The sequence below is a fragment of the Fusarium odoratissimum genome (genome assembly GCF_000260195.1).
Source record: "Fusarium odoratissimum NRRL 54006 unplaced genomic scaffold supercont1.5, whole genome shotgun sequence".
Classification (NCBI taxonomy): Eukaryota; Fungi; Ascomycota; class Sordariomycetes; order Hypocreales; family Nectriaceae; genus Fusarium; species Fusarium odoratissimum.
Genome location: NW_022158691.1, coordinates 1,462,689 through 1,486,538, shown reverse-complemented (window position 1 = coordinate 1,486,538; position 23,850 = coordinate 1,462,689). Strand labels below are relative to the sequence as shown.

Below are 23,850 nucleotides of genomic sequence, written 5' to 3'. Positions count from 1 at the left end.
GACGCTGTTTCTAGAAGCTTGTGATTCTACGGTCGATCACTGCCTTTGGCGAAACTGATCAATTTAGATTGGTTCACGATGCTTCTTAGCGAGAGAATATGCCCGGTCGTCGTCAACATGGGGATGCCAAGAGAAATGGAGTGCTTTGGTCTTGTTACTGGGATAACAAATTTCTTTGTCTCAAGTGTCAATGCACTCTGAACTGTTCTCAGCCATGATGCAGCAGCTTCCTGTTCCTAGGTTCATCTTGAAGTCGTCTGAGTGAGCTCAACATATTCTAAGCCTACCTGAGTTTATCTCAGTTATCTGAGTCTATCCTAAACGTGCCAAAATATTTCGATACGTGAGATTGAGGCTCTGACTTTCATTGCTTCCTCGTCATTCACTACCTATTCCGCTATCAAGTACTTAGTTCATCCTGTAAAGTCGCCTGGGCCGTCGTGACACAACACCCGCTCGGCCCCACCACCTCGGACGGAATTTGAACAATGGGACCCACTCAAGCTTCAATCGAATTCCGGCATCACCACTTTTTCCCTTCCTCTAAGCATTGCATCGCATCAGCATCAACCTCAGCTTCAGTCCTGGTCCGCCAATTGTGCTCCAGGCTCAAGCTGGAAATATAATGGAATGACTACGGCCTTTCGCGTATTTCATCATGCCCCTCGGCCAATTCAGATCAGCGAGTTCAAAGATGCCGTCGACGCAGTTTGTCGTCCTCGGTTTCCAACCGCTCGCTTTGCGAGACCACAGCGTATAGGTAATTGGCTCGATGCTTTGCAGCTTTTTATGCGGCTAACTCTTCTTTAGTACTGGCTATCAGCGGAGGCGTAGACTCAATGGCACTCGCATTTCTCATGACCAAAGCTGTACGCTCATTCCGCGGCATGAAAGTCGCGGATAACCCAGTCCATGGTGTTCTAGCTCTCGTTGTCGACCACAAACTACGTGACGGAAGCGAACATGAAGCGTCAGAGGTCGCCAAAGAGTTGCGCAAACTTGACATCAAGGCCAGTGTTTCTGCTCTTTCTTGGAAAGAAGAGAAACGCCAAGGCCTCAACCCTCGTCAACTCCCCAATGTTGAGGGCCTCGCTCGAACTTACCGGTATCGCGCACTAGGCCGATACTGCAGCTATCACGGTTCCAATAGTCTTTTCTTTGCACACCACAGTGATGACCAGTACGAGACAGTTCTCATGCGGTTACTTGGAGGGCATGGATACCGAGGTCTGCAAGGAATAAGGGAGGCTAATTCGATACCCGAATGCTACGATTTACACGGTGTGTACAAGAGTGGCCTTCTCGACGACCAGCTCAGATCAGCCCCTGCACTCAGCTTCCGACCAGCTCTGAAAGAATTGAAACATCTACGACGCAGAATTCGTGACGAGTTGACCCTTGAAAAGGCCAATCTCTTGGACGATGTTCCTCAAGATCTCATTCAATCGTATCCGGGGTCTGAAGAGGTCCGTGAACTCTCCGACGTTCCATTCCTGAAGCCCTTGGAAGTTGAGGATGGCGGTGTCATGATATATCGGCCTCTTATGGAATTTGACAAGGATAGGCTGATTGCTACCTGCGAAGCGAATAAGATTCCTTGGGTAGAAGATGCGACTAACAAGGACCCTACATTAACGACACGAAACGCTATCAGACATTTGGTTCGAAACCACACCTTACCAAAAGCCTTGCAAAAGCCTGCTATCCTCTCTCTAGCTAAGAGATCAAAAGAGAGAACCGAGCTTGAAGAAGCAGAAGCTAGCCGCTATCTTATTCGGGAGGCCGTTATCAAAGACTTCGATCCAAATGTGGGGACTTTGCTGATAGAGTTTCCAAAGCTACGCAACTTCAACAAACGATTCAAAAGACGCTCTTTACATCCTGACAACGAACTACGCAAGGACCATCGGAGACTTGTCATGACCATCGCAGTCCGCAAGCTTATTGATTTTGTCACTCCTGAGTACCACCTCCCACCCCTTTCAAATCTCGAAAAAGCTGTCAATACTCTCGTCCCTGGCATGACTCCCGACGCCAATACGACGCCCAAAGCATTCACCGCCGCTGGTGTGTATTTCGATCCGATCGTCAGAGGAACATCCATCAAATGGCTACTCTCCAGAGCCCCCTATACATCTACCCAACCTCTTCCGATTGCAAAGCTGTATTTGCCTCCCTCATACCTGTCACCCCCCCTAAACACAGAGGAGGAGTTCACGGAAGCCCCGAAGGCATTCAGTCACAAGGGATGGGCGAGATGCAAGCTGTTCGATGGTCGTTTCTGGATACGAATTGGACGTAACAGATGGCCTATGTGGCAGGTCCACCCCTATCGCGCAGAGTATGCCAAAGCATTCCGCAAGGCGCTGCCTCCTCTACGAAAGGCTCGACTGGAGAAGTTGCTCAAGCACTACGCGCCAGGAAAGATTCGATACACACTTCCCGCTATCTACGGTGTCGAACGTAAGCGGGATCCGTATTCTCAGCATATCAGTACGACACTGACACTTCTTGCGCTGCCGACTCTGGGAATCCGTGTGCCTGGCCTGGAGCGGTGGGTCAAGTACGATGTAAGATATAAAAAGGTTGATGTCTCACTACTGGGACATCACCCTCGGGGGGAGATCAGGGGCCGCTTCGTCAGGCATCGACCGTTGTTTGAAACGGGGCGCAAACATGTTCACAATTCGAGACAAGAAATTCCCGAAGGAAGGGCCCGAAGGCCGAGAGTGATTCATTGCTTTAGACTACTTTAGACCATTTTCATCCGATGTTCATTTTTTCGACCTTTTGCTCCAGTTTCTTATTGTCCTTCTTCGTTTTCTTTTTCTTTTTTGTTTTTTTGATAACCCTCTGGTTGCTGACCCCCCCCCCCCCCTAAAATCATCAAAAGTTAGTCAAAGTCTAGACTTGATGAACTTGGTGAAAACTTACCACCCGGACGATGGTGCCCGGGGGAGCCACGGAGGAGCCGCCGGCGACAATCATGATGTTGTGGGCTATTGAGAGTTAGTAATTGCATAATATTGCATAAGAGCATAAATTGGATAACGACTTACAGAGAGTGAGGCACGCGTCAGCGGTATGGTTGGCTTTTCGACAAACAGAACAAAACAGACGTCGAGGCTTGGGAGGGGGGAGGGGCCTCGCCCACCCCCACTGGTTGGTTCCCCCCTTTTATCGGGCGGATCCTATATAGTGTGTTAGTACTCTTGGATGAAGGGCGTCGTGGATGTGTCGTGGAGATGTCATGGGGATATGGTGAAGATGTCGTGGATAAGAGGGAGGGTCTGGCTGTGTACGTACGGTTGCGGGTTCAGACTATATAAAGAAGAGTCAGTGTATATACTGGCAAGATAAGTATGGTAGAAACTTATAGCCATATTATATAAAAAAAATTTAAAAAAAAGAGTCTTTATATATTATATATTATTATATTTATATATCAGTAAATCAGAATAGAAAAGAGATAAACAAAATAGCTCTAAATAAAGAGTAAATAAGAAGATTATATTATAGTAAATATTCAGGTAGAGATAAGTATACAGAAGTGCAAGAATAGGGGAAACAAGTGAAGATAAGGGAGGACAAGGAGAACAGAAGAGGCCTGAGGTAGATTCCCGTGAAAGGATGAGGCTGTGTAGATGGTCACTCTCCGAAAATGCAGAGATCGCGAAGGGGAGGACATCATCGTGCCAGCGGGAAGAGCTCGCGGGAACATGGAGGCATGGATTTTCGCGTTGAGAGAAGAGAAGATGTCATGAAAGAGGCATAGTTGTTGGATTCTCATGAGTTGAGCACCACCGTGAGACCGCGAAAGGCATTCTCCAAGTCCACAGAGATTACATAAGGGGGGAAGGGGACTAAGAAAGCAGGAAAGGAGCGGCGACAGTAAGGTAAAGGGTAAGGTGAGGGAAAACTATATAAGTAAAGATATAGCAGTATATAAGAAATATAACGAAAGAAATAATAAAGTAATTTAATAAAGCTAAAATATAAGGCAAATAAAAAATTATAAATTTATAGTTTAATATTAAGTTAAAAAAGAAAAAAAAGAATTAAGAGAAGTAAGAGGTTTTATTTACCTTCTTATAATTATATAACTACTTATATATTATAAAGCTCTTATTTAATTACCTATAAAAAGAATAGTTATTAATAATAAGTACCTATTAAGTATATATAAATTTCTTATAATATAAACCCTTTATAAAGAATAATTATAGGTATTTTTCTATACTTCCTAGCTATATCTGCCTTCTAACTAGTTAAAATTAGATATAGGCATAAGTTTAAGAAGCAGCTATTAATCTTAAGATAACGCAGGACGCAGGCAGGAAGAACCAGTGCATTGCGTTAATGGTGATGGTGTTGGTTGGAATCTGATTATAGGTGAAGGGATTTGCAGTCGATGAGCAACTGATGCCCAGTACCATGGAGGATGACCGTGATATTTGGAGTATTCATTTAATACCTGATAGCCCTTGGTTTGGGACAGATTTGATCCTCGAAAATGTGATATTATTTGACATTGGTGCTGCAGTGGGAGTTGTGCCCCTTGACCTTAATCACAGACCATATGTGCGTTGCTCATAGCCAGACTCCGAGAATAATTCCCGATTTCCATTCTGACGATTAATCTTTTGCATAGTACTTCTCTCCAGTCCATTGAGCCTATAGGACACAGCCTTGGGATTATATTATACATATTTTTACATATCATTAATTCCTTGCGTGAGGTGGGAAATCGAGGTTGTAACTCGCAAGTAACTTGACATGAAAAGATGACAAGATCGGCAGAATTTCTACGGACTTCTGGATCTCTTTCAGGTTTCTAATTTTGCTTTTAGATTTGTGTCTTCTGATAGTTGGGAACAACAGCCTTCGAGTTCCCTGGTTTAGGTCACGTCCCAATTGGAAGTAACAGCGCCTTGTGTACATGCATTTCGACTCTCAGCCCTTGGATCCGAAACATGTCATGAATTTATAGGAAGAACTTTGACCAAGGCTGGTCTGTACGTTTTCGGGTCTGAAAGGGAGCAAAGAGCATGCACGAAATGGGCCATCACGAAGTAGCCATCCATAACTCAAACACCACAAGCAACTGAGACGACGGCCGTAGAAGTACTGCAGGTCACAATAATGATTGACAGCACAATATTTGGTCCCCCTCCTCGCGATAAAGTTGATCCATATCTTGAATGGTAAGAAGAGGCGGAGTTACAGCAGAAGGGGAGAATGCTTATGATCATTTGTTGTGAACTAAAATCTATTTATGCTATATAAGCAATAATTATATGACTTTTATCAATAAATTGAGTGAGACAACGTGTCCGAGTGGTTATGGAGACAGACTTGAATTCATTTCGGTTATCTGTTGGCTTCGGCCGCGTAGGTTCGAACCCTGCCGTTGTCGACCACTAAACTCATCCCTTTCCTTTTGGTTTTCTTTTTTCTTTTCTGGAATTCGTTACTAGATACATGAAAAATAACAATGAGCACAGATTGAAAGCATCCAGCAGACAAATGGTTCAAGGCAGGCAGAAGTAATGAGGTCAATGGTAAAAGCGCTATGAGGACAATGTCTCTCGCCTCTAATTATTGACGAGTATCGTCTGCAACAGACTCGACTCAGTTTCCGCCAACATAGGCTGTGCCCAGATATGGGCGCCTGGCTGTGGTTCAACACCAGCCAGCATATAGTCATCGTAGCATCACCATATCCATCATGACCACGAAACATCGAGACCTCCCCGTTAACCTTCCACAACTCTCCCCTACTTGAACTCCTCGGTTCTTCGCATATTTCTTATAAATTGAACGCCCATAAAGTGTGTATTGTTCGGGAACGCAGGAAGTGACCTTTCGTAGTTCGAGCGTCGACGGGAGACCTTTCAATTGGATGAAGCCAACTGCGTCTTGCCGATAATGTCAGAAGCCCGTGAGCAAGGCGTCGCCTCCGTCGTTGGATGGCAATCGAGATTGATGCTAGTAGTTCGGTCAAAAAGCGTTAGCCAATAGTCATATCGGAATTACCTGTGCAAGGTGAAGTAGAAGCCTGGAATGCTATGTAATCAGGGCTTAAATATGGTCGGAAGCATATACGTGAAGTGGCTTGAATATAAAGTGAACACAGAGATGTGAGGTTCGCCTACCGATGCAGCCGAAACTGTCGTGGTGAAGTTCGCCGATATACCGAGTACACCTGGGTGCGTCGACGATGAATGGAAGAAAGTATAACGACTCGATCCTAGGCAGCGGGAAGTCTTGACAATATTTGGAATTCAGCTGAGCGTGACGAGTCTTGTTCTGACCATGCCCTAAGTTCCTTGACATATGTGAACAAGATGTGACCAGTACAACAAAGCTCATACGATCTTCCATAGCTTACCGTGCTATTTACCACCAATCCTTTTGCTTGTTGGTGCGTGGCCCACAAGCTTCTTCAAACGATGCCTTTACGAGTGGCATTTTGAATGGGCCAGTCTTAACCCTTATATTTCATCGCCGAGCTCTCCTCCTAGAATTTCACAGCCCCTGAGCCACTCGCGTAACTGCCGCAACTCTGCGTTGTGCAAGGAAGCCACGGCGGCGACGGCGACGGAAGATGTGGAGAAACAGTAGTTCAGTGATAGTAAAGAATGGAATGAAAGATGAGGAGCAACGGGATGAAAGTTTGGTGAAGTGTTGTGATTGTTCGCGAGTGTGGCAAGATGTGAATGTTGATGAATTGAAAAGATGGTTCAAGGTGGAGGAGGAGGTGAGGAAGAGAAAGGCCAACCCGGTTTGTTGTCAGGATAATATCAGAAATTGTATAAAGGTGCGGTTGAACTATGCTGAGGAAGCCTTAATCTTGTCGTAGACCCAGGGCAGGACACCAGACGCCGGCTCAACAGCTGTGACTGATATTGGGGATAGTTCATCGCCCATCTCTCCGCCCGGAAGTTCCCAGTCCCTGAGCCACTCGGGCTCGATGGCCGTGACTGTTGTCAGGAACTGACAATTGGCCATGATGAAGGAGTCATAAAGGAACCATCTGTGGTTGATCCCTACAAGGCCGCTTTCAGGAGATGAACCTCTTTACACGCAAGCCTGTGAATACTATTTTTCTTTTCAAGTTTGCTTGATCCTGGACGTTGTGCAAAGAGATTCTCGTCAATTGACTCGAAAGCTTCAATAAACCCGACCAATGCACAGATAGTTGAATGGACAGAAGCAAAAGAGCGTTATCATGAAGTCCATGGTTTCACCGTAGTTTCCTTGTTTGCAGGCTCGCGCAAGGTGTATGTGGGCCGTCCAGAGGTGTACAAGATTGTCGTTTGGTTCATCCAGACGGGACAGAGACAAATTAAATTTAGCCGATAAGTAGGTCGTAATAAATAACCCTAACATTTCAAGAACATCTAGTTCTTTATGTTGTTTCCGCTGCGACCTGGACTTTCAACCCTCACTGTTACCGGCAAAACGTTACATCCCAGCAACGAAACACGGGCGCAACATATATAACCACGGATAACACATCCCCCAAACCCGACAGATCTTTTTATCAACAAACACTCCTACCTATTGCGTCTCTGCGTTGGCTCCCAACTGCGCGCATGTAAGTTCAAAAGAGACAGGGTACCTTAGCTGAGATTAAATTAGCAGAGCATCGGCTCTCTCGTCTCAGTTGAACTTGTCTCTTCCTCTACCGAATGGAGAATCCCCAGAAGTACTTCTTTAACCCGTCAGAAGATACTTGTGATGACACATCAGAACTGAGAGAGCTCGAGCCGGACATCTATGTCGGTTGACACGCAGCATCATTTTTCAGTGCATCGGCTCCTTTTTATAGGTAAGTATTATCTACTAAGTAGGTACACACCCATAGTCCAGTACAGCCGGCGCAGCTTGGCCAACTAATAAGGCACGAGGAGAATGCACTGAAGTGACACTATGCAATATATGATGGGTGTATTGTTTTGAAGTTGTCCCCAGAATTAGTATTTACGCACCGTCGTTCTCCCATCAGCATATCGTCTCAAATCTATGACTGGACCTTGTCCAACCGGTGAAGTCGTAGCTTAGCTTGCCTTCCCTTTGCAAAAAGCCTACTTTTCAAGTGCATGCTGAAGCATTTGCGCAGGAAATTCGCCCATGTCAAAAAAACATACAGGCATACGCTCCCAGGTCATTCAAATAGACTTTTGACCAGACAATAAATTCAGAATTAAGGTAGCCTGAAAGATCTGGGTAACAATGTCATTTGTCGCTACAGCAAGCAAGATATCATGAGCGTCAATGTTAGATCGCACCTCACTTTCAGAACGCTGTTACCATTCATACCAACGACTTTACAAATCATCTCCCAATGGTACAACCCATGTCGAAGTCAGTGTGTTAATTTCCACTTGTTGACACCAAATGTAAGCGACAACTCCTCTTGATCCGCTGGATGTGATGCTTACGATGGAGAGGTGAAATGTTCAGTAAGACTCATACCTTTGCGAGTTTCTTTGAACTGTTTGAATACATGAAAGTCAGCAGAAACTTTCTTCCACATACGAAAACCCCCATTGCATAAATAAATTGACGATATTGGCACAATGAAAACCGTGGTCATCAACTTGAGGCATGATAAGGTTGGCCCATGCCCCATATTTTAACCTTACCCCACGATCGACCGTTTGAACCGCATGGCGCAAGCCAGGATCTCTTCACTGACGGAAGGTCCATACCTTTACCGAAACAAATGAGCATCGCCCAAAAGTCAGTTTGACCTCCCTCCCAAATCATGCATGAATGCTCCCAACAAGCAAGACTCGGACACGTTGTCTGATGTTGATTTATCGGCAAAGTAGTTATGTTTATATATCTAAACCTCACGATGCACTTTTGGTGTTTTCGCCGCTCAAGTAGGAAAGAGCGACACACAGAACTACGGCTTCTCGTCTTCTTCTTTCTTTGCTTCTCTTTGTTTTCGGCAAATTTTAAAGATGTCGCCCAATATACCAAGAAGCATTTTTGGCGAGGCATTTTTATTTGGCGTCTTCGTGGCCTCTACGTGAACAATGCTTCTCTGAAATGAAAGGTCATACTCTCGGAACCTATAAGCTTCACGTAGATACCAGGCATTCCTCAGAAACTGGTCTTCTTTTAATAAAAAAGCAAGATCGCCGGGGTCTCTGGGAGGACTCGAGACATTACCATGCAGCAATCAATTTATGTTCAATTTCTCTTCATCGTTTCTGATTATATTTCTTGGCAGAAACAATTCTGAGGCTTTCATAAATAGATAGGTTCATCTCTCACACTTCATGTCATACATGAGCGTGCAGTCGAGACCTCACTCCCAACACAAAGAGAAACTTGGGAGGGCCCAAAATGGCTTTCAGATCAGAAAGAATCCAGGCACCAGAGTGTAAAATTTGCGATGCCTTTAAACCCCAGCCGTTCAAAGGACATTGCACAGTAACACCGTGTTTCACACCAATACCTCACACATGCACTTTCAAGAAGGCCTCAAAGTGACGACAATAATCCTTTCACTTTTTAAATCTAGGTATTCCGGCACTTACGCGTTTTGAAAACACGAGTTCGAGGTCTCTGCTGGGTTATCCCTAGGGAGCAAGAAAACTTCTGATGTTAAACCAGGGTGCCAATATAAACTAGTCTAAAGACTTTCTAAGATATACTAAACTTACCTGAGTCTTTTCATCACTTAGAGAATAGGTCCTAAGTTTTCTTGTCTCCCCTTGGTTGTGAGGCTATGCTTGGGCACCAGCATGAGCCATGAATGAGGCCAGCTAAACACGCCCTACCCTGTGGAAGTGTGAGGCGAGCGCAATTACTTGATAAAAGCTTAGGGACGTTCTTGTCGGGGTCCTATCGCAAAGAAGTCTAATATTTACTTTATTTATGGCATTACTATCAATAAAATATGTTCAGGCCTGGGCATAGGTCTTTACATGTGAGCTCGTGTAAGTGATGACTCTTGCTCACTCTGGTCCAATCATAGTGTGGAAATGCATCGCCACGCTCATTCACGCATCTTCACTGCCTAGTCTGTGACTGATTTTCACGTTTATTTTCATTTGCAATGTTACTCATTCAACTAATTTCCTTGTTGGGAGTTGGGGTTTAAATATCCGTCTTCACCCACCAGTATCGATACAAGCACTGTGCTCGGTATAGCAGCATGTTCCCGATGCCCACAAACCATCAACGTCCTCGCACCTAAAGGGCGAACGTTCATTTACCTCAGGCGGCAGAACTCTCGTATTCTGATCTGCGATGACATATCCTCGAGAAGCCATTCGAAAAGGCTGACATTCCCTGCTAATACTCTAACCAGAAAACAGGATGACAAAAGCCTTTCCTTCTCAATGTCACGAATCGACCAACGAAGGACCAAGAACAAAATAAAAATGTCTTACATTACCTCAGGCTATTTCCTGATACTTAGTCATTCTTGGAGTCGAGACTTTAGGGTATCAGAGCAACTGAAGAAGGAGGGAAGCCCGTCGAGTGACGGACGAACCCTCCGCTCAACGATAGTATCCCTGTGACGCACGATTCAGATTCGACGGCCCCCGATGCCTTGACCGACTGGCTTCCACCACCGCCGGCTCCTGATTGCGGTGATCTGGCCTCCAGCCAGCAGGGTATAAGTTCTGAATCTGGACCTGAGACGCTTCGTGATAGGCTCTTGCTCTCTGATACATCTCTTCATCAATCAACCGGTTCTGGTATAAGTGATCAAGAAGGAAGAAGTCTGGACGCATCTGCCGCCCCGAGAGACCGTTGCGAAAGTGCTTTGCAATATGATGCATGCGCTTCCGATAGCAGGCCTCAGCATCAGCTTGGTCGTGGGAGGATGATCTGAATGTACGGTCACAGAACCAGCAGATACACACCGTTGGGAAGATGTTGCGAAGGTGGAAATCCGTAATGTGCGCAATCCAGCGGGATTCATCATTCAAGTCGAACACGAAATCGCAGTCCCCGAAGCCGAGGAACTCACATGTGAGTAACGATGGTGTCACATATGGCTGCGACTGGGGTACAGTGGTAACAGGAGGAGGTTCTGTGTAAACCGAAGAGGTTTGAGGCGTTGGTCTGTCAAAGCAGGAAGACATGAATGTCGAGCTGCTGGCGGTTGACATGCTGATGCTCTGAGTAGGAGTGCCATTGTTGTCTCTCTCTGAGAGCATCAAGCTTGGGGCATAATAACTTGGGATCATGGCAGGGATAGCATCCCGTGTATGACGTTGTCCTCTCATCGCGTTGTGCTGGGTTATGAAGCCATTTATATCATTGGCGAGGTCCCCCATTATCACGAGGAAGACAGCAATGGCAAAAGGGTATGGGTCAACTGGCCAAGGATAGTGTGGGGGCTGTTTGTGATGGAGTTACACGTTTTTTAGGTTGGTGTTGAGATGCTAACACAAGCAGTGACTCGTATGGACAAACGGGAAGAAGATAGGACAATGGATGATAGGAAGTGAGATGCCGCGCGGGGCTTCGATCTGTTGTGACAAAGGCAAGCAGAGGAAAGATGGACGGTGAAGAACAAAGAGAAACCGGAAACTCGAGCTTCTTAACCTTAACTCAACACGCCAAGTTCGAGCGTCAGCACGAACACCCTCTCTCAAAGGACCGGCCCGTCGACAATCTATATGAACCATCCATCGGTCAACGATGCTTCCCATTCGTCATCACCCTTCAAACACATCACCAACGTGATGAACGATAACACACTGAATTCACTGGGAATGCAGTGCAGACTTGCATGGCTTCAGTGCATGCAGAGAACCATGTCCATCAGCATGCCATCATAGCAGAATGATACACGCCTCGGACGAAGCCGAAGACAGTCGGCATAATTGCAGGCAGCGCGACCAATTGGAGGTGAGGGTGTCTTGGTTGCCAACGACGTGGGCACCATTGATGGGTTTACTACGCAGAGTGTGAGTGACACCAGTTCACGGTCGGATTGAAGACAGAGACAATCAATGGCTTCAATTCCTTTGCACTCCATGATCCTAGAAAGGGACAATGAGTTCGACGTGTTGGCAAAATGACCTTTGAAGTAGTTATAATGCTATTTCTGGAGGAAACTGGAGCGCGGGGAAACACAAACTCCCCCAAAATTGAGGCTCAAGACAAGGTACGTAAATCAGATGGTGTCGAGGTGACTCTTAAGCTCTTGACGCTTGGCAGTTTAAGGAGGATATACCCTGGTCCATCAGAATACCCGTCTGACAGTCTCACCCATGACATGGGAACATCATCATATGCACAATTCTAATTACGTTGGAGATTCAGCTTTACACAATTAAGCTGACGATGGACAGAAACTGAAGATAAGCTCGACCACAGTCTAATATCAGATCATATATCTAGGAATTGACGAGGAGCCTTTCCTCGACTCTATCAATAGCTCTCGAAATACACGCAACACGCCGACAGCTTAATACCCGGGTTATCACCATCTCGATACAAAACATACTTTCCATTATGAGTCAAACAGCCATGATAACCGCCAATGCGACATGCCGCTCTGAGACATCTCCACGCCAAGCAGGCTGCCATACGAACATCCTATTCCAATTCCCCATACCGAACTTAATTAACCGTGAAGTGAATGCAGGTAACATGAACGCATGAGTTGGCATGCATTGCCGAAGCGAACATCAGCCCTATGTGGGTAGGGCAGAGAAGTGTCCAGGGAGATGCCAAACGAGGAATGCAATGCGATGGTGGCATGTTTTAAGTTGTCTAATAATAAGCCAACGTTGATACTATATGGATACACAACTCGACTTATCCCCGAACTATCTTACCCAAGCTCAGCAAAAACTTAAGATTGATTTATGAACTGTGTCGTATTTTGGGAAGTATAGTCCTCTTTCAGGATCGATTTCTCCGTATTTTAATCTTTCCATCAAGCCAGCTCCTACCGCTACACGTCCTCGGGATACTTGCGATGATCGATGATTGTTATCTCGTGTAACCATACCACTTCGCTCCGGACCTCCAATCAGGCGATCGTTGGGTAAGGCAAGTTTATGACGATAATATTCGTAATTCATTAATATAGTAATCTAACCCTAAAGGCCGACTCCGGTCAGCCAACTGTAATAGATCTCTTCAGAAGATCCTATATATAAGCGGCTCTCGCCGTCTCTGATAGTATGTCGTGTGGAATGCGACCTTGCCGAAATGTTAGATGCAAGAGTATATATGCAAATGCCGGTATTGGGCTTTATAGATCGCCCAGCAACCAAGACCGTCATCGAGGCCTTTGGCTTGATAGGATGGAAGCTAGCGTTGTCAACCTTCTTCAGGGCTACACAGCACCCTTGCCTTTAGAATGACATTGCGATATTGCAAATGTCCACCATGCTCATCGCCATGCTTTATCACCCCAGGGAAAGCAACACAGCAGATCTCCCTCCCGGTCAGAGACTCTTCATCCTCACCACCCAAGTCTTCCATTGTCTCTGACTCAAACATGACCCTCTGGTGTGGTAAGACCGTGGGCATATTCACACGCAGGACGGCCTTTTGAACAGCGACAAGGCGCGCAAGCTCGATTGAGTTGTTGACAAGAACTCGTAGCCCACTATCTCGAGCCTCGGATGGTGATGTGCCACATAGAGCGTCGAGAATACGTGTTATTCTGCTTAGGATAGCTTCTGTGACGGATGATGTAGATTCTTTAAGAGATGAGCCATCTCGCCGGAGAAGTGAAAGGGTAGAGGAGCGCCATTGGTTAATGGCCTCATCAGAATCAGCTACAAAATTTAGCAATTGGCCTTCTTGAATAGTGAATTACATACCATATGAAGAAACAAGCTTTTCCAGCTGCCGAAACTGTTGTGTTTGCTCTTCTGACAGACCGACAAAATAGGCGTCAAAGACCATCTCGACTAGTATCTTTGATACAATCGATTGCAAGAGGTAAACTTTATGTGTCGATGCAAGCTCCTCGTACATAGGCACCAGATCATTGACCTCAGCCAGCGTTGCTTCATCCAGCTTCTCCAGATCTGCACATGTCAGTACTTCGACCTTGTACTCAATGGCAATATGACTTACTTATCTTGGCCTTACGAAAGTTCACAATAACCCAGTTCTGAAGACCATTGCCCAGCCGAGCCATTCCATCACCAAACACCTCATCGCATTCTTGCCCATCTGTCCTTGTGCTATTACTCACCCACTCTTTCAGACCACGCACTTGTCCTCTTAGACCTCGAATCTCATCATCTCGCTCTTTGAGCTCTCGTCGTAGAACCTCCCAACCCTCTCGAAGCTCTTCCCGTTCGCCTTCTCGCACTTCAACCTCAGCACGTAAAAGTCGTAATTCAGTATCCGTCCGTAGGTATTGCTGGTTCAAGGCACTATGCTTCGCTTGCCAAAATGTCGCTGTTTCGCTTTCGTTCTGGCTCAGCTTGTCCAGTTCGCGATGGAACTCTCGCTCCATGATCCCCATCTCCTTCTCCAGATACGCAATCCTCTCATCCTTCTCTTTCAGCGCAGCCTCAAGTTCCCGTTCCCTCTCTTTCTTCTCCCTCTTCTCTCTCCTTTCTTTGCGTTCCTTATCACGGTCCTTTTCCTTTGTGCTCCCGCTGCCTGTCACTGCGTTCTCCTTCTCTTTGAGCGGGGCACCGCCGGTGGTGTCAAGGGTCTCCTCGGGGTTCGCGTTGGCATTGGAGGCCATGGCAGCTCGGGGAGGCATAGCAGGCATGCTGTTGCGATTGTTGCTTGAGGCGCCGGTGCGCAAGGTATGGGCAGGTGAGGTGCCGGGGCCTGGACGGCGCTTTTCAGATGTGTTCATTGCGGTAACGAGGCGGAGCTTTTGCTGTAAGGTAAGATCGGATGTATAGCCCTCCACTGCAGAGGATCGTCAAGTCGTGGGGTCCGAGGCCAGGCGGTGCTGGTTCCGCATTGTCGCTGGCATCAAGTGCTGTATAGGATCGCAATGCTCGAGGTTTGCGTAGGTGTTATGTTGAAGAGATGACGTTTGTCTAGTATTGTGATGCCTGGAGGTGAGCGATTGATTAGAATTCTAGGCGGCCGCCCACTGAAGGTACGCTAATTCGGCTTGTCGCGAACCCAGTATCAGACCCCGGATCACTGATATGAAGTGAGATGGATGGGATAGCTCGAGTTTTATGATGGCATGGATTAATATAATCTTGAAACATTAAATTACAGCAGATTCTAGGCAGTCAGTAAAAGGAGCCTCTACGTTATCCAGGAGCTTCTATCTACTGCCTTGATTCCATATTGTTGTCATGTCTGTTACCGCTCTGTCAGCCTTTAAGCATCATGATACATGGTTGGTAATCCGTAATCAGACATCAGAGGGAATCAAGTGCCAACGTAACAAACTCAGTTCATCTGACTGGCTGTTTCATGTTTTAATTTCTCGCTTCTGTCGTTATCCCGCTGCCTAACAGGAAATCATGTCTAGGCTTCTCAGGCCAAGACCTTCAAAGCAGTATTCGCCCCAAGATGCTCACGCAGCCTCCAGGCTTCAGGATTAAAACCCGACCTCAGCCACAACCTCATAAGCTTCGTCGTCTGTCCCCTCAATCTTCTTCGCCCCCATTCGACACAGCGTAACCTTGTCGAGGGGCATGTCTTTCAACCAGACGTAGTCATCATGTGAACTGACGATGTCCCTTGCATCAATCGTCAACTTCTCTCGTCTTCTCCCGCGGCCATCTTTGACATAGATTGTATTGACCACAGTTGCGTGGAGTACCAATGGTCTGTCATCCTTGACCATCAGTCCAGCTTCCTGAAACGTAGTCTTGATCTGTTCGCAGAACTTCTGCAGGATTCCCTCAGTATCAACCGGTGGCGCATACAACACCGAAGTCTTTTCGGCGTTTTGAAAAGCATGTAAGCCCTTGAGAGTTATCGAAAGCCCCTCTTCAGCCGATGCCTTTCCAGTCCTTGCACTTGCAAGGAACTCCTTCAACATCAAGCTCTTCAACACCTCACTGGCCTGCTCAACGCCCTCATCTTTGAGGCTCATAACACCAAGTGTCAGATGCATCGTGCCGAGTGGACGCACTGCGGCCGGTGGGACACCAAAGCCAGAAGGATTCGTGACTTCTGTGCGGAAAGCAGCCAAGCTTCTAGCAAGCTGCGGCCCGGCCAGGGGAATGCATACGAAATGCGTCGGAGACGCCCTGACTGGTTTCGGCGGCATGGTTGAATTATCGAATTTGTCTTTCCGGGGCAATTTTGACCAGTCTCAGCGATACTGTACAAGTGTAACTGCGAATAGACAATATGTGACAATATGTCTATGACTTGTCTTGTCCGGCTGGTGAGGTTAGCAAGCGAAACTATGAGCATATATCGTGGGACTCCACTGGCTGAAAGAATGATTCAAAAGTCAAGCATACCCTGCCGTGGTAAAGGTTGTGAAATGACTTAACACGCTGTGTGTAACGTATCTGACGTTGGTCTGTCACACCTCGATGATGTCAGGTGTTCGTATCAACTGAGTTTGTGTTCGTAGATCGCGGTAACCCAAGCTATGTCAAGATTACCCCACCAACGTCAGAGCTCCCAGGGTCGGAGGTGCAGTTCATCAGTCACTTATCAACTAATCGATAAGTGGTTTCAACAAAAGAAACGTTAAGATAGACCTCGTAGGATAGCAGTTTTTGGTCAATGCGTCAGAGAACCAAGTAGCGTTACGAGCAGAGTTCCTTTTGCTCCAATCCCAAGCATTTTGTCAAATCTATCTACAAAGTCTGCTTCTGCTTCTGCTTCTGCTCTCAACAATGCGTGTCACAAAGGCTGTTCAATTCAAAGAGGGGTGGAATGACATTTGATGCCATTCCGCACTACCTCGTAACGCCTCCAACATGATTGACATTGACCTGACGGGTCGTCCTCTAAGCCTCAAGCCATTCCAAGGCCTGGGGTATCTGCTTCGATGAACCCGGCCATTTCCTTTTCTGAATGTACCCAACACAACAAGTATTTGTTGAACCGAAAATGTTCCTATCGAGGTTCCGTGACCAGAGCCCAAGTGGCAAGCCACGTCTGTAAAAGACTGCCTCCATTTGATCGTGAACGCGCCATCTCGTAGGCTTTACGATGATGGGAATAAATGCGTTATTCCCTTGACTCGTAGTACTGCTTCAAGAGTTTCTCGACCTCGGCGTAATCCGTTTGAACGGCTTCGAAAGCGTCTTTGATGTGCTTTAGACATACCTCAGAATCATCTTCAGGAGAGCCGTCCAGCTTTTCGTGCTTGCCATAACGCTGAATCTTTTCGCAACCATCCCTGATTTTGATGAGTCCGAGGGTCGCTGATGAGCCCTTGAGGAAGTGTCCAAGAGACGAGAGCTTATCAAGATCTTCCTCTTCCCTAAGTAATGTCGACACAAGGTCAGAAATTAGCCAATATTCCCAACCATGAAGCGGCGTTGATATTGGACCACTGTTTTATAGTTTGAACTCACAATGCCTCCTTTATCTGTTCAAACGTTTCTTCTGCTTGCTCGAAGAAGCCAAATACAATAGAAGAGCTGAATTCACAATCGCCTGGCTCGTCCATTTCGAGGATCTGCTCGAAAGTAGTCATATCGATGTTGTCACCGAAATCGATATCGTCACTCTGGGGTTGGGTTTGTTAGCAACCGTACTCGAACCGATTCGCAGTCAGGATCAAGCCCACCTTCTCCTCGGTTGGCGACATTTTGGCTGTAGTATTCGTTTATACTCCTGGGACAAACGTATTAGGTAGGTATGATGAATCGAGACAGTGCTGAAAAGCTCCGGGGTCGTAGTAGCGTGGGTCCGCGGAGGAGAACGATCGGAGAGGAGAAATGATGGAGCCTAGTAGGTAGCCTCGGGGTTAGAAACTCTGGTACAAGAGAGATCAAACAAGCGAGCGCGAAACAAACAAAGACAAGGATTCAAAAGCTAGAGCCACTTGGACTTGGACTTGAACGAGGAGAGGGAAGATTTTGAAGGTTGGAGGTGTTACCGCGGGAGCGGAATGGAACAAGATGTGAGTGGCTGGCAAGGGGTCTCAGATCAAGCGAGGCCATGGCGCCCGAGTGACGCTTGGTTTCTGTCAGGGCGGTAGAAGTAGCTGGAGAAGGGTGGCCGTTGCGCTATTCCAAGGGTTTGCTTGTACCTGAGGTTGATTGGGGGGTGTCCCTTTTTTTGAGTTCGCGGGAGCTGCAGCTATCCTGGGGTATGACGATATACAAGACAGGAGCTAGATAGATATCGACGCCTTTAGACAGAGGAACAGCGAAAAGAGAGCAGAAACGTGGAAAGGAGAGCACGAGGAAGAGTAGAGTCAAAGAAAGGGCCTGAGAGATATGGCTTGTGCTTGGTGGAAGGCGGCGGTTAACAAGTGTGTGATGTCGGTTGCTGGTATGTGGGCAGTTAACTCATAAGTGAGGGGCTAACGATGGAGAGGGAGGGTCCATTTGCATTCGAAATCAACCATCCATCCACCCATTCATGGATAGTCAAGTCAGGTAAGGCAAGGTACCTCGGAGCTCAGGTAGCCATATTCAAAGCCATTATCCTGGGACGAGCCATCGCGGGTGGGGTTGAGCCGCTCTAGCAGATGCAGGGCGTCAAAACCGACTGGACTGTGATGTGCGAGGAGACAGACGGGACAGTGAATGAGTGGGGGATGGTGTTGTGTTTAGTGCGGAAAAAACCACATTTTTTAGGCGATGGGTCGAATAGAGCAGAGACATTCATGTCCATATTGGGGAGGGTAAAGAAAAGAAAGAAAAGGAATGGCTGGCGTGAAAGAGAGAACATGAGAGAAGCAATTCAAGGGTATCGGGAAGACAGAAATATGCATATCTTGGCTTTTGGTAGGGAGGAGAGATATGCGATGCGATCCATGATGCAATGTGATTGATGTTTCCTTACCTAGATCTAATCAAAGTGGGACGTAGGTGGGCAGTCGATTCTTAGGTGTAAAGATACTGAATAAGGGTTTTTGTCAAGATTATCAATCTATTCCAGTCTCGAGCCGTGCCCTCTCGTACGGGCAAATATCGACTGAGCGCGTGTGGTTGACACTGACTGATTGACTGACTGTGAATGTGTGAGTGAGTGTCCCAGCGACTTGGAGGTGCTGTTCTGCGGGAGATCCCGAAGCGGGCTGCTCTGGTACGACTGACGACAGTGGCTGGATATAGCGTCACAGGTCTGAGGCACGAGCAGGGAGTAAAATTCGGGGGTGGAGGGGCATGGGCATATACAAAAATGAGAGAGAAGCCGTTGAGGTTTTCGTACCCTAAAGGAATAGATGCGAATGGAGATGGCTTAGGTCGATAGGGAGAGAGAGAGAGAGACAGGGCAGGGAGAAACAGAGGAGAGTTCCAAGGTTTGTAAATGGAATCTTTTGGTGGCTGCTGTAGGCATTCACTTGAGGTGAGTTCGAATGGAAGAAGGGGCCTGCCGATTACGTCGGTGCTCACTGTTTTGTACAAGAGTTCACCAAAAGAGACAAGAGAAGAGTGCAAAAAATCGGGGAGAGGACACCAAAATGCACCAGGAGAACCTAGCTGTTGCATCATTTGGTTCCATTCCGTCGAGAAGCAGAAGGCCTAGATTCCACAGCTTCCATTGGGGGAGACACCAATCCAGAATCCGTAAAAGATCGTCCAACTCTTGTGTCTTTCTGTTGGCTTTACTTTTTTTTTTTTTTTTTTTTTACGTCTACCAAAATCATGTCAGTGCCATCCATGCTCATGCTCATGTGTACGTGCGCTCCCGTGCGATAGCTTAATACCAGAAATATTCCTCAACATTGCTGACTCTGCACCAGATCGATGTCACCGCTGATTAGGTCCTTAACAGACCATCCCCTCTAACTATTTAGGAAGCTCATTGTCTTTTCCGTTCTGGCTCTCCGGGACTCTCAACCGCGTCCGCCTAGCGTGGAAATAGTCCGCTAATCCATAACGACAACAGACAAACAAGCACCACTAACCAGGATACCAAAAGTATAGATGCTACCATGAGGCGGAACGTTTTCTTCGGGCTGTATCCGGAATTATATTCTTGATAGGCAGTGTTTTATGATCCCCTCCTCCAGATGCTGACATACAGATAACGCGCAGCGTACAGCATACAAGGCCCCAGCGTCTCCTGATATCCAGCACACCGGTCATAACCCGGCGTATGGCTAAATACGCAAATCTCCAGCTGTGGCATATCCCCGGGACCCGGGAAGTCGTCACCCGGAGCTGAAGCAGTTCACTCTCTTGCGTTCCTCCACTTGCTGCTGGCTCTATCACTTGTACGGACAGTGTGTTATGCAGTGGATCTTTGAAGACCTCTCGGCCGAGACAAACACAACAGGACGCCGCTTATGCCTCGTCTCTCGAGCTCACTGCTTTGATACTATACCTAAAAGATAAAAACTCGAGATACTCAGGCACAACGTCCCGAGACAAGACGCAACGTTCACCGAGCCACCGGTCCACACTCCCAACTCTTGGTATTTCTCAGACAGGAGACGATCGGCATCTCGGCCGTAGGGCACGGGAGCTTCTCTCAGAAGATTTCAAGTCTTGGGAACCAAAGCTCCCCAGCACTCACAAGCTTAGGATGACATGCACGCCGCCCTATGCCCGCAGGCCCACCCGGTTGAATTCGACTCGAGAAATTGGACCCGTTCAATGATTCGAAACCCCACGCAGATTGCGCCCTCGATATTGAAGCTGCTCTTTGTCTCTCACACCAGCCACCGCAATCAAGACTTTGGTGCGGCATTTTCTCCGTCGCAGACCAACTGCATCTGTTATGCTGTATTCCTGTGGCTTGCGTTGCTCTCGCTTCCACTGATATTGGGTCCTGCAGGGTCTGTTGATCAATCTCATTAAGCACCCCTCACTGCCGTTTCCGCCGGGGCCCTCGTGCACGGTCACGCTTGAATGCTTGATGGCGGGGTTTGACCACCGGCGGCTGAACAAATGCTTCTTTTACTTGGTTATCCCTTCTCTAGGATGGCATGATCAAGCTGTTCAAAGTCACGAGTTATATAAAACTTGGTCTTTTAGACTTTGAACTTGGATTCAAGTCCACTTAACATGGCTTACGGAGGGGCAGTGTGCTTGACAACACAACAACTCCCACTACGACTCAGCATCTTATCAAGCTATCCATGTCTTGAGACTTTGATATTGGGTACCCACCATATTAAACCTCACCGCAAACTGTCACAAAAGAGCTTCTAGTGCACGACCCAGATCTGTAGCTGCACATGGCATCGACGAGCGGCATAATCGGCAGCTCTTGTTGCACATATCAAACATCAGAGTCGAACCACCAATGACCCAATTCCCGGGAAGTTTGTAGCACAGCTAAGCCCTTTACTTCAAACTATCATGCACAAGAGTCATGAACCGCACCTGAAGGCCTCGACGGGTGACCATCTCCCATTTGACTCAAAGCTGTAAGACCCTTTTATCAATCACACGCGGAACAAGTTTCATTCGAGGCCTGCAATGCACCCTCCTGCGATGTGATAACTCGTCCACCCCGCAAACCGGTTTTGACTCACTCTTCTCAGCTTGGCCGCACGATTATGGTGGGTATTCCTCCGTCTTATTTTTGCTTCTTTTATTTCTTGCACACTTGGAGGGTCCGACGTAGCAGCCCTAGATGTTCTATAACGTAGTAGAAATGAAGCAAAAGTGACGTGGCGCTCATTTGCTTCCAAGACGACCCTGAGCGGGTCGTTTTTGCTTGTCAGTTGATGCTGATCCTGGCCCCGGCTGCGGAACGGGAGTGGGGCGGTGAACGGACCCCGCGCCGTGCTCCTTGGGCCGGCGCGGAGCCTTGCCGATAAATGCCAGGGTCGAGTCGAGTAAGTTACCTAGGAGCCCTCTCCTTACAATGATAGCTTTGTAAGAATGTCACTTATTCAGAAGATTTCAAAGTCTGTTGATACTCGGACATGATTCTAGAACAAGCGGGAGGAAGTTCACTAAGTAATCGATCATGTTAGGAAGCCTGCTCCTATAATGCAAGGCTGAAGCTGTGTGCGCCAAATATATTATCAACCAACTACGCTCTTAACCCATATACCCTTGTGTTATCCAATCTCTTTACTGCTTATATAAATAAATAATCGGTTTATCGTCTTGTGTTTAGTGGCTTCATTCTAAAACATCACCTTGGACGCCACGCTCAATAACCAGGCTGCATCTCTCCAGCCGCCTTCGTCGGTTCCTGGGGGTGGAATACGCTCTTCTGGGGCTGTCGATATGCCTGCCAGATGGCGTGAGGACCAACTACGGGAGCGGCCGAGTTGAGAATCTCCTTCCTGAGGAGTCTCGTCACTATCATCTTCTGAGTCCTCATCGTCTTCCTCTACGGAGAAGAGGGACCAGACATTGCCGAACCAAGTCCCTGTGTTAGCTTGGCCCTTGCGCACGAGGCGTCGCACGGTAGCTTCATCATCTTGGGACAAGTCCTGCTCAAGCTCCTCGAGCTTCTCATCGAGGTTGACAAAGTCAGGGCCGGGTAGATCATTGTTGACTTCTTGGTTGGGGAAGTAGGACCCATCGGCAGTCATTGAGAATTCCAGAGGTGAGTGGAGGAGACTCCTAGGTCGCGTCAAGCTGTGGGAGCGACTGTGAGTGCGGCTAGGGAAGCGACTGGCATATGGAGATGCGTCCTCAACAGTGCTACCGCGGCGACTAGCATGGCGGCTCGTAAGCTCACGCTCGCGAGCAAGTTCACTCTCAAAAGCATCCTCATCGGGGTCCATCCCTCCTAGGCTGGTAGAACTCTGACGCGAGATAAGCCAAGTCTGACCCTTAGACTCGCGAGCTTCGGAGCTCATGAGCGCGCCTGTCCTGAGCAGCCAATCGCTATCATTGCGATTACGCATGCTAAAGCTCATATCATCTTTGTGGCGTCTGGGCGTTGCGCGACCAGAATGAGTCTTGCGTGATGCGCCAGCCGCGAGATGAGACGCGGATTTGCTTTTGGCGAGAGGTGTTGAGGGGGTTCGGGTATGGGACCTCGAGCGCGATGCTGTTGGGGACCGAGCGAGAAGACGTGGTGTTGAAGGAGCAGACTTTCCCTGGATATAGGAGGGAATTGGATGGATAGGCGAGTGAGGGTGGGGTGCGATAGCGTCGGCAATGAGTTCGTCGTCGTTGAGGGGGAGTTTGGCGGTCAAGGGCGCGAGGGAGAGGTGGTTGAGGTTGGACGAGGAGCGATTCTTGCGACGAGATCGTTCGGCGTGTTGATTGTATGCAACATCCATGATGGCGATGGTATCGCTATCACTATAGATCGATGTGTTGGTGGTAGTTTGAATAAACAATAGCTACTACGGCAAGTAGTAGCTTTTATTAGCACGACACGCAGGTGGTTGAATGGCAGTGGTTGAGAGCAAATGCGGAGAGAAGTCAATGGTTCCTCAACCGGTAGTGGGCGATCGGCATGTGATGGCGAGAGCTACAAATAGAGCGTGAAACTGGGAATAGTAAATCAGCACAAAAAAGATGGGAAATGGAGCAAGTTTAAGAGGAGAAAGGGAAAACCTAAAGGGTCCATTCAAATTAGATAAAAATAAGGCGATGAACTCTTTAATCGCCGAGGCCCGGAATAGTTACGAAAATCTAGGTTGGTCGCTATTGCCTGTGAAGAGCTGATCTAGACGGAAAAGAGAAGAAGTGATGCAACCTAAAAAGCTCTTTCCCCAGGCCCTTGATCAGAACTTTCAAAGATGGCGAGTACATGATCTGGGAGTCATAGCATGTATCTTTCCCGCCCCAGCACCCCGCATCAGTACTTTACCCACCAGCTTAATCAGGTACCGCAAAAAATCTC

At 47.5% G+C, this 23,850-nt stretch overlaps 7 protein-coding genes and 1 non-coding gene across 9 annotated transcripts; 2 read left to right on the top strand and 6 right to left on the bottom strand.

The window, feature by feature from the left end:
• Positions 1-488: 488 nt before the first annotated feature.
• FOIG_04447 (uncharacterized protein) lies at positions 489-3,500 on the top strand. Of its 2 annotated transcripts, XM_031202695.1 has the most exons (3): positions 527-760; positions 811-3,008; positions 3,070-3,133. In XM_031202695.1, the coding sequence occupies exons 1-2, from the start codon at positions 631-633 to the stop codon at positions 2,754-2,756; spliced, it is 2,076 nt and encodes a 691-aa protein (XP_031068142.1). In that variant the 5' UTR covers positions 527-630; the 3' UTR covers positions 2,757-3,008; positions 3,070-3,133. The 2 variants fall into 2 exon arrangements, with proteins under 2 accessions (XP_031068141.1, XP_031068142.1); XM_031202694.1 differs by having other exon boundaries at positions 489-760; positions 811-3,500.
• Positions 3,501-5,323: 1,823 nt separating this feature from the next.
• Positions 5,324-5,416, top strand: FOIG_04446. Its single transcript has one exon. It is a non-coding gene; the product is annotated as a tRNA-Ser (tRNA).
• A 1,415-nt stretch (positions 5,417-6,831) lies between these two features.
• FOIG_04445 (uncharacterized protein) lies at positions 6,832-7,011 on the bottom strand (the record flags this gene model as incomplete). The annotated part of the gene is made up of 1 exon (XM_031202693.1): positions 6,832-7,011. The coding sequence occupies one exon, from the start codon at positions 7,009-7,011 to the stop codon at positions 6,832-6,834; it is 180 nt and encodes a 59-aa protein (XP_031068140.1).
• A 3,028-nt stretch (positions 7,012-10,039) lies between these two features.
• FOIG_04444 (uncharacterized protein) lies at positions 10,040-12,189 on the bottom strand. Its single transcript, XM_031202692.1, has one exon. It carries the CDS (start codon positions 11,310-11,312, stop codon positions 10,527-10,529), a length of 786 nt encoding a protein of 261 aa, XP_031068139.1. The 5' UTR covers positions 11,313-12,189; the 3' UTR covers positions 10,040-10,526.
• A 776-nt stretch (positions 12,190-12,965) lies between these two features.
• FOIG_04443 (uncharacterized protein) lies at positions 12,966-15,114 on the bottom strand. Its single transcript, XM_031202691.1, has 3 exons — positions 14,083-15,114; positions 13,824-14,033; positions 12,966-13,778 (listed from the first exon to the last, which is right to left on the bottom strand). Exons 1-3 carry the CDS (start codon positions 14,822-14,824, stop codon positions 13,315-13,317), a joined length of 1,416 nt encoding a protein of 471 aa, XP_031068138.1. The 5' UTR covers positions 14,825-15,114; the 3' UTR covers positions 12,966-13,314.
• A 418-nt stretch (positions 15,115-15,532) lies between these two features.
• On the bottom strand, positions 15,533-16,210 carry FOIG_04442 (uncharacterized protein; the record flags this gene model as incomplete). Its single annotated transcript, XM_031202690.1, has 1 exon — positions 15,533-16,210. One exon carries the CDS (start codon positions 16,208-16,210, stop codon positions 15,533-15,535), a length of 678 nt encoding a protein of 225 aa, XP_031068137.1.
• A 920-nt stretch (positions 16,211-17,130) lies between these two features.
• FOIG_04441 (osomolarity two-component system, phosphorelay intermediate protein YPD1) lies at positions 17,131-17,716 on the bottom strand (the record flags this gene model as incomplete). The annotated part of the gene is made up of 3 exons (XM_031202689.1): positions 17,131-17,386; positions 17,481-17,635; positions 17,696-17,716. The coding sequence occupies 3 exons, from the start codon at positions 17,714-17,716 to the stop codon at positions 17,131-17,133; spliced, it is 432 nt and encodes a 143-aa protein (XP_031068136.1).
• Positions 17,717-19,598: 1,882 nt separating this feature from the next.
• Positions 19,599-23,731, bottom strand: FOIG_04440 (uncharacterized protein). Its single transcript, XM_031202688.1, has one exon. The coding sequence runs from the start codon at positions 23,279-23,281 to the stop codon at positions 22,169-22,171; it is 1,113 nt and encodes a 370-aa protein (XP_031068135.1). The 5' UTR covers positions 23,282-23,731; the 3' UTR covers positions 19,599-22,168.
• Between the last annotated feature and the right edge of the window lie 119 nt (positions 23,732-23,850).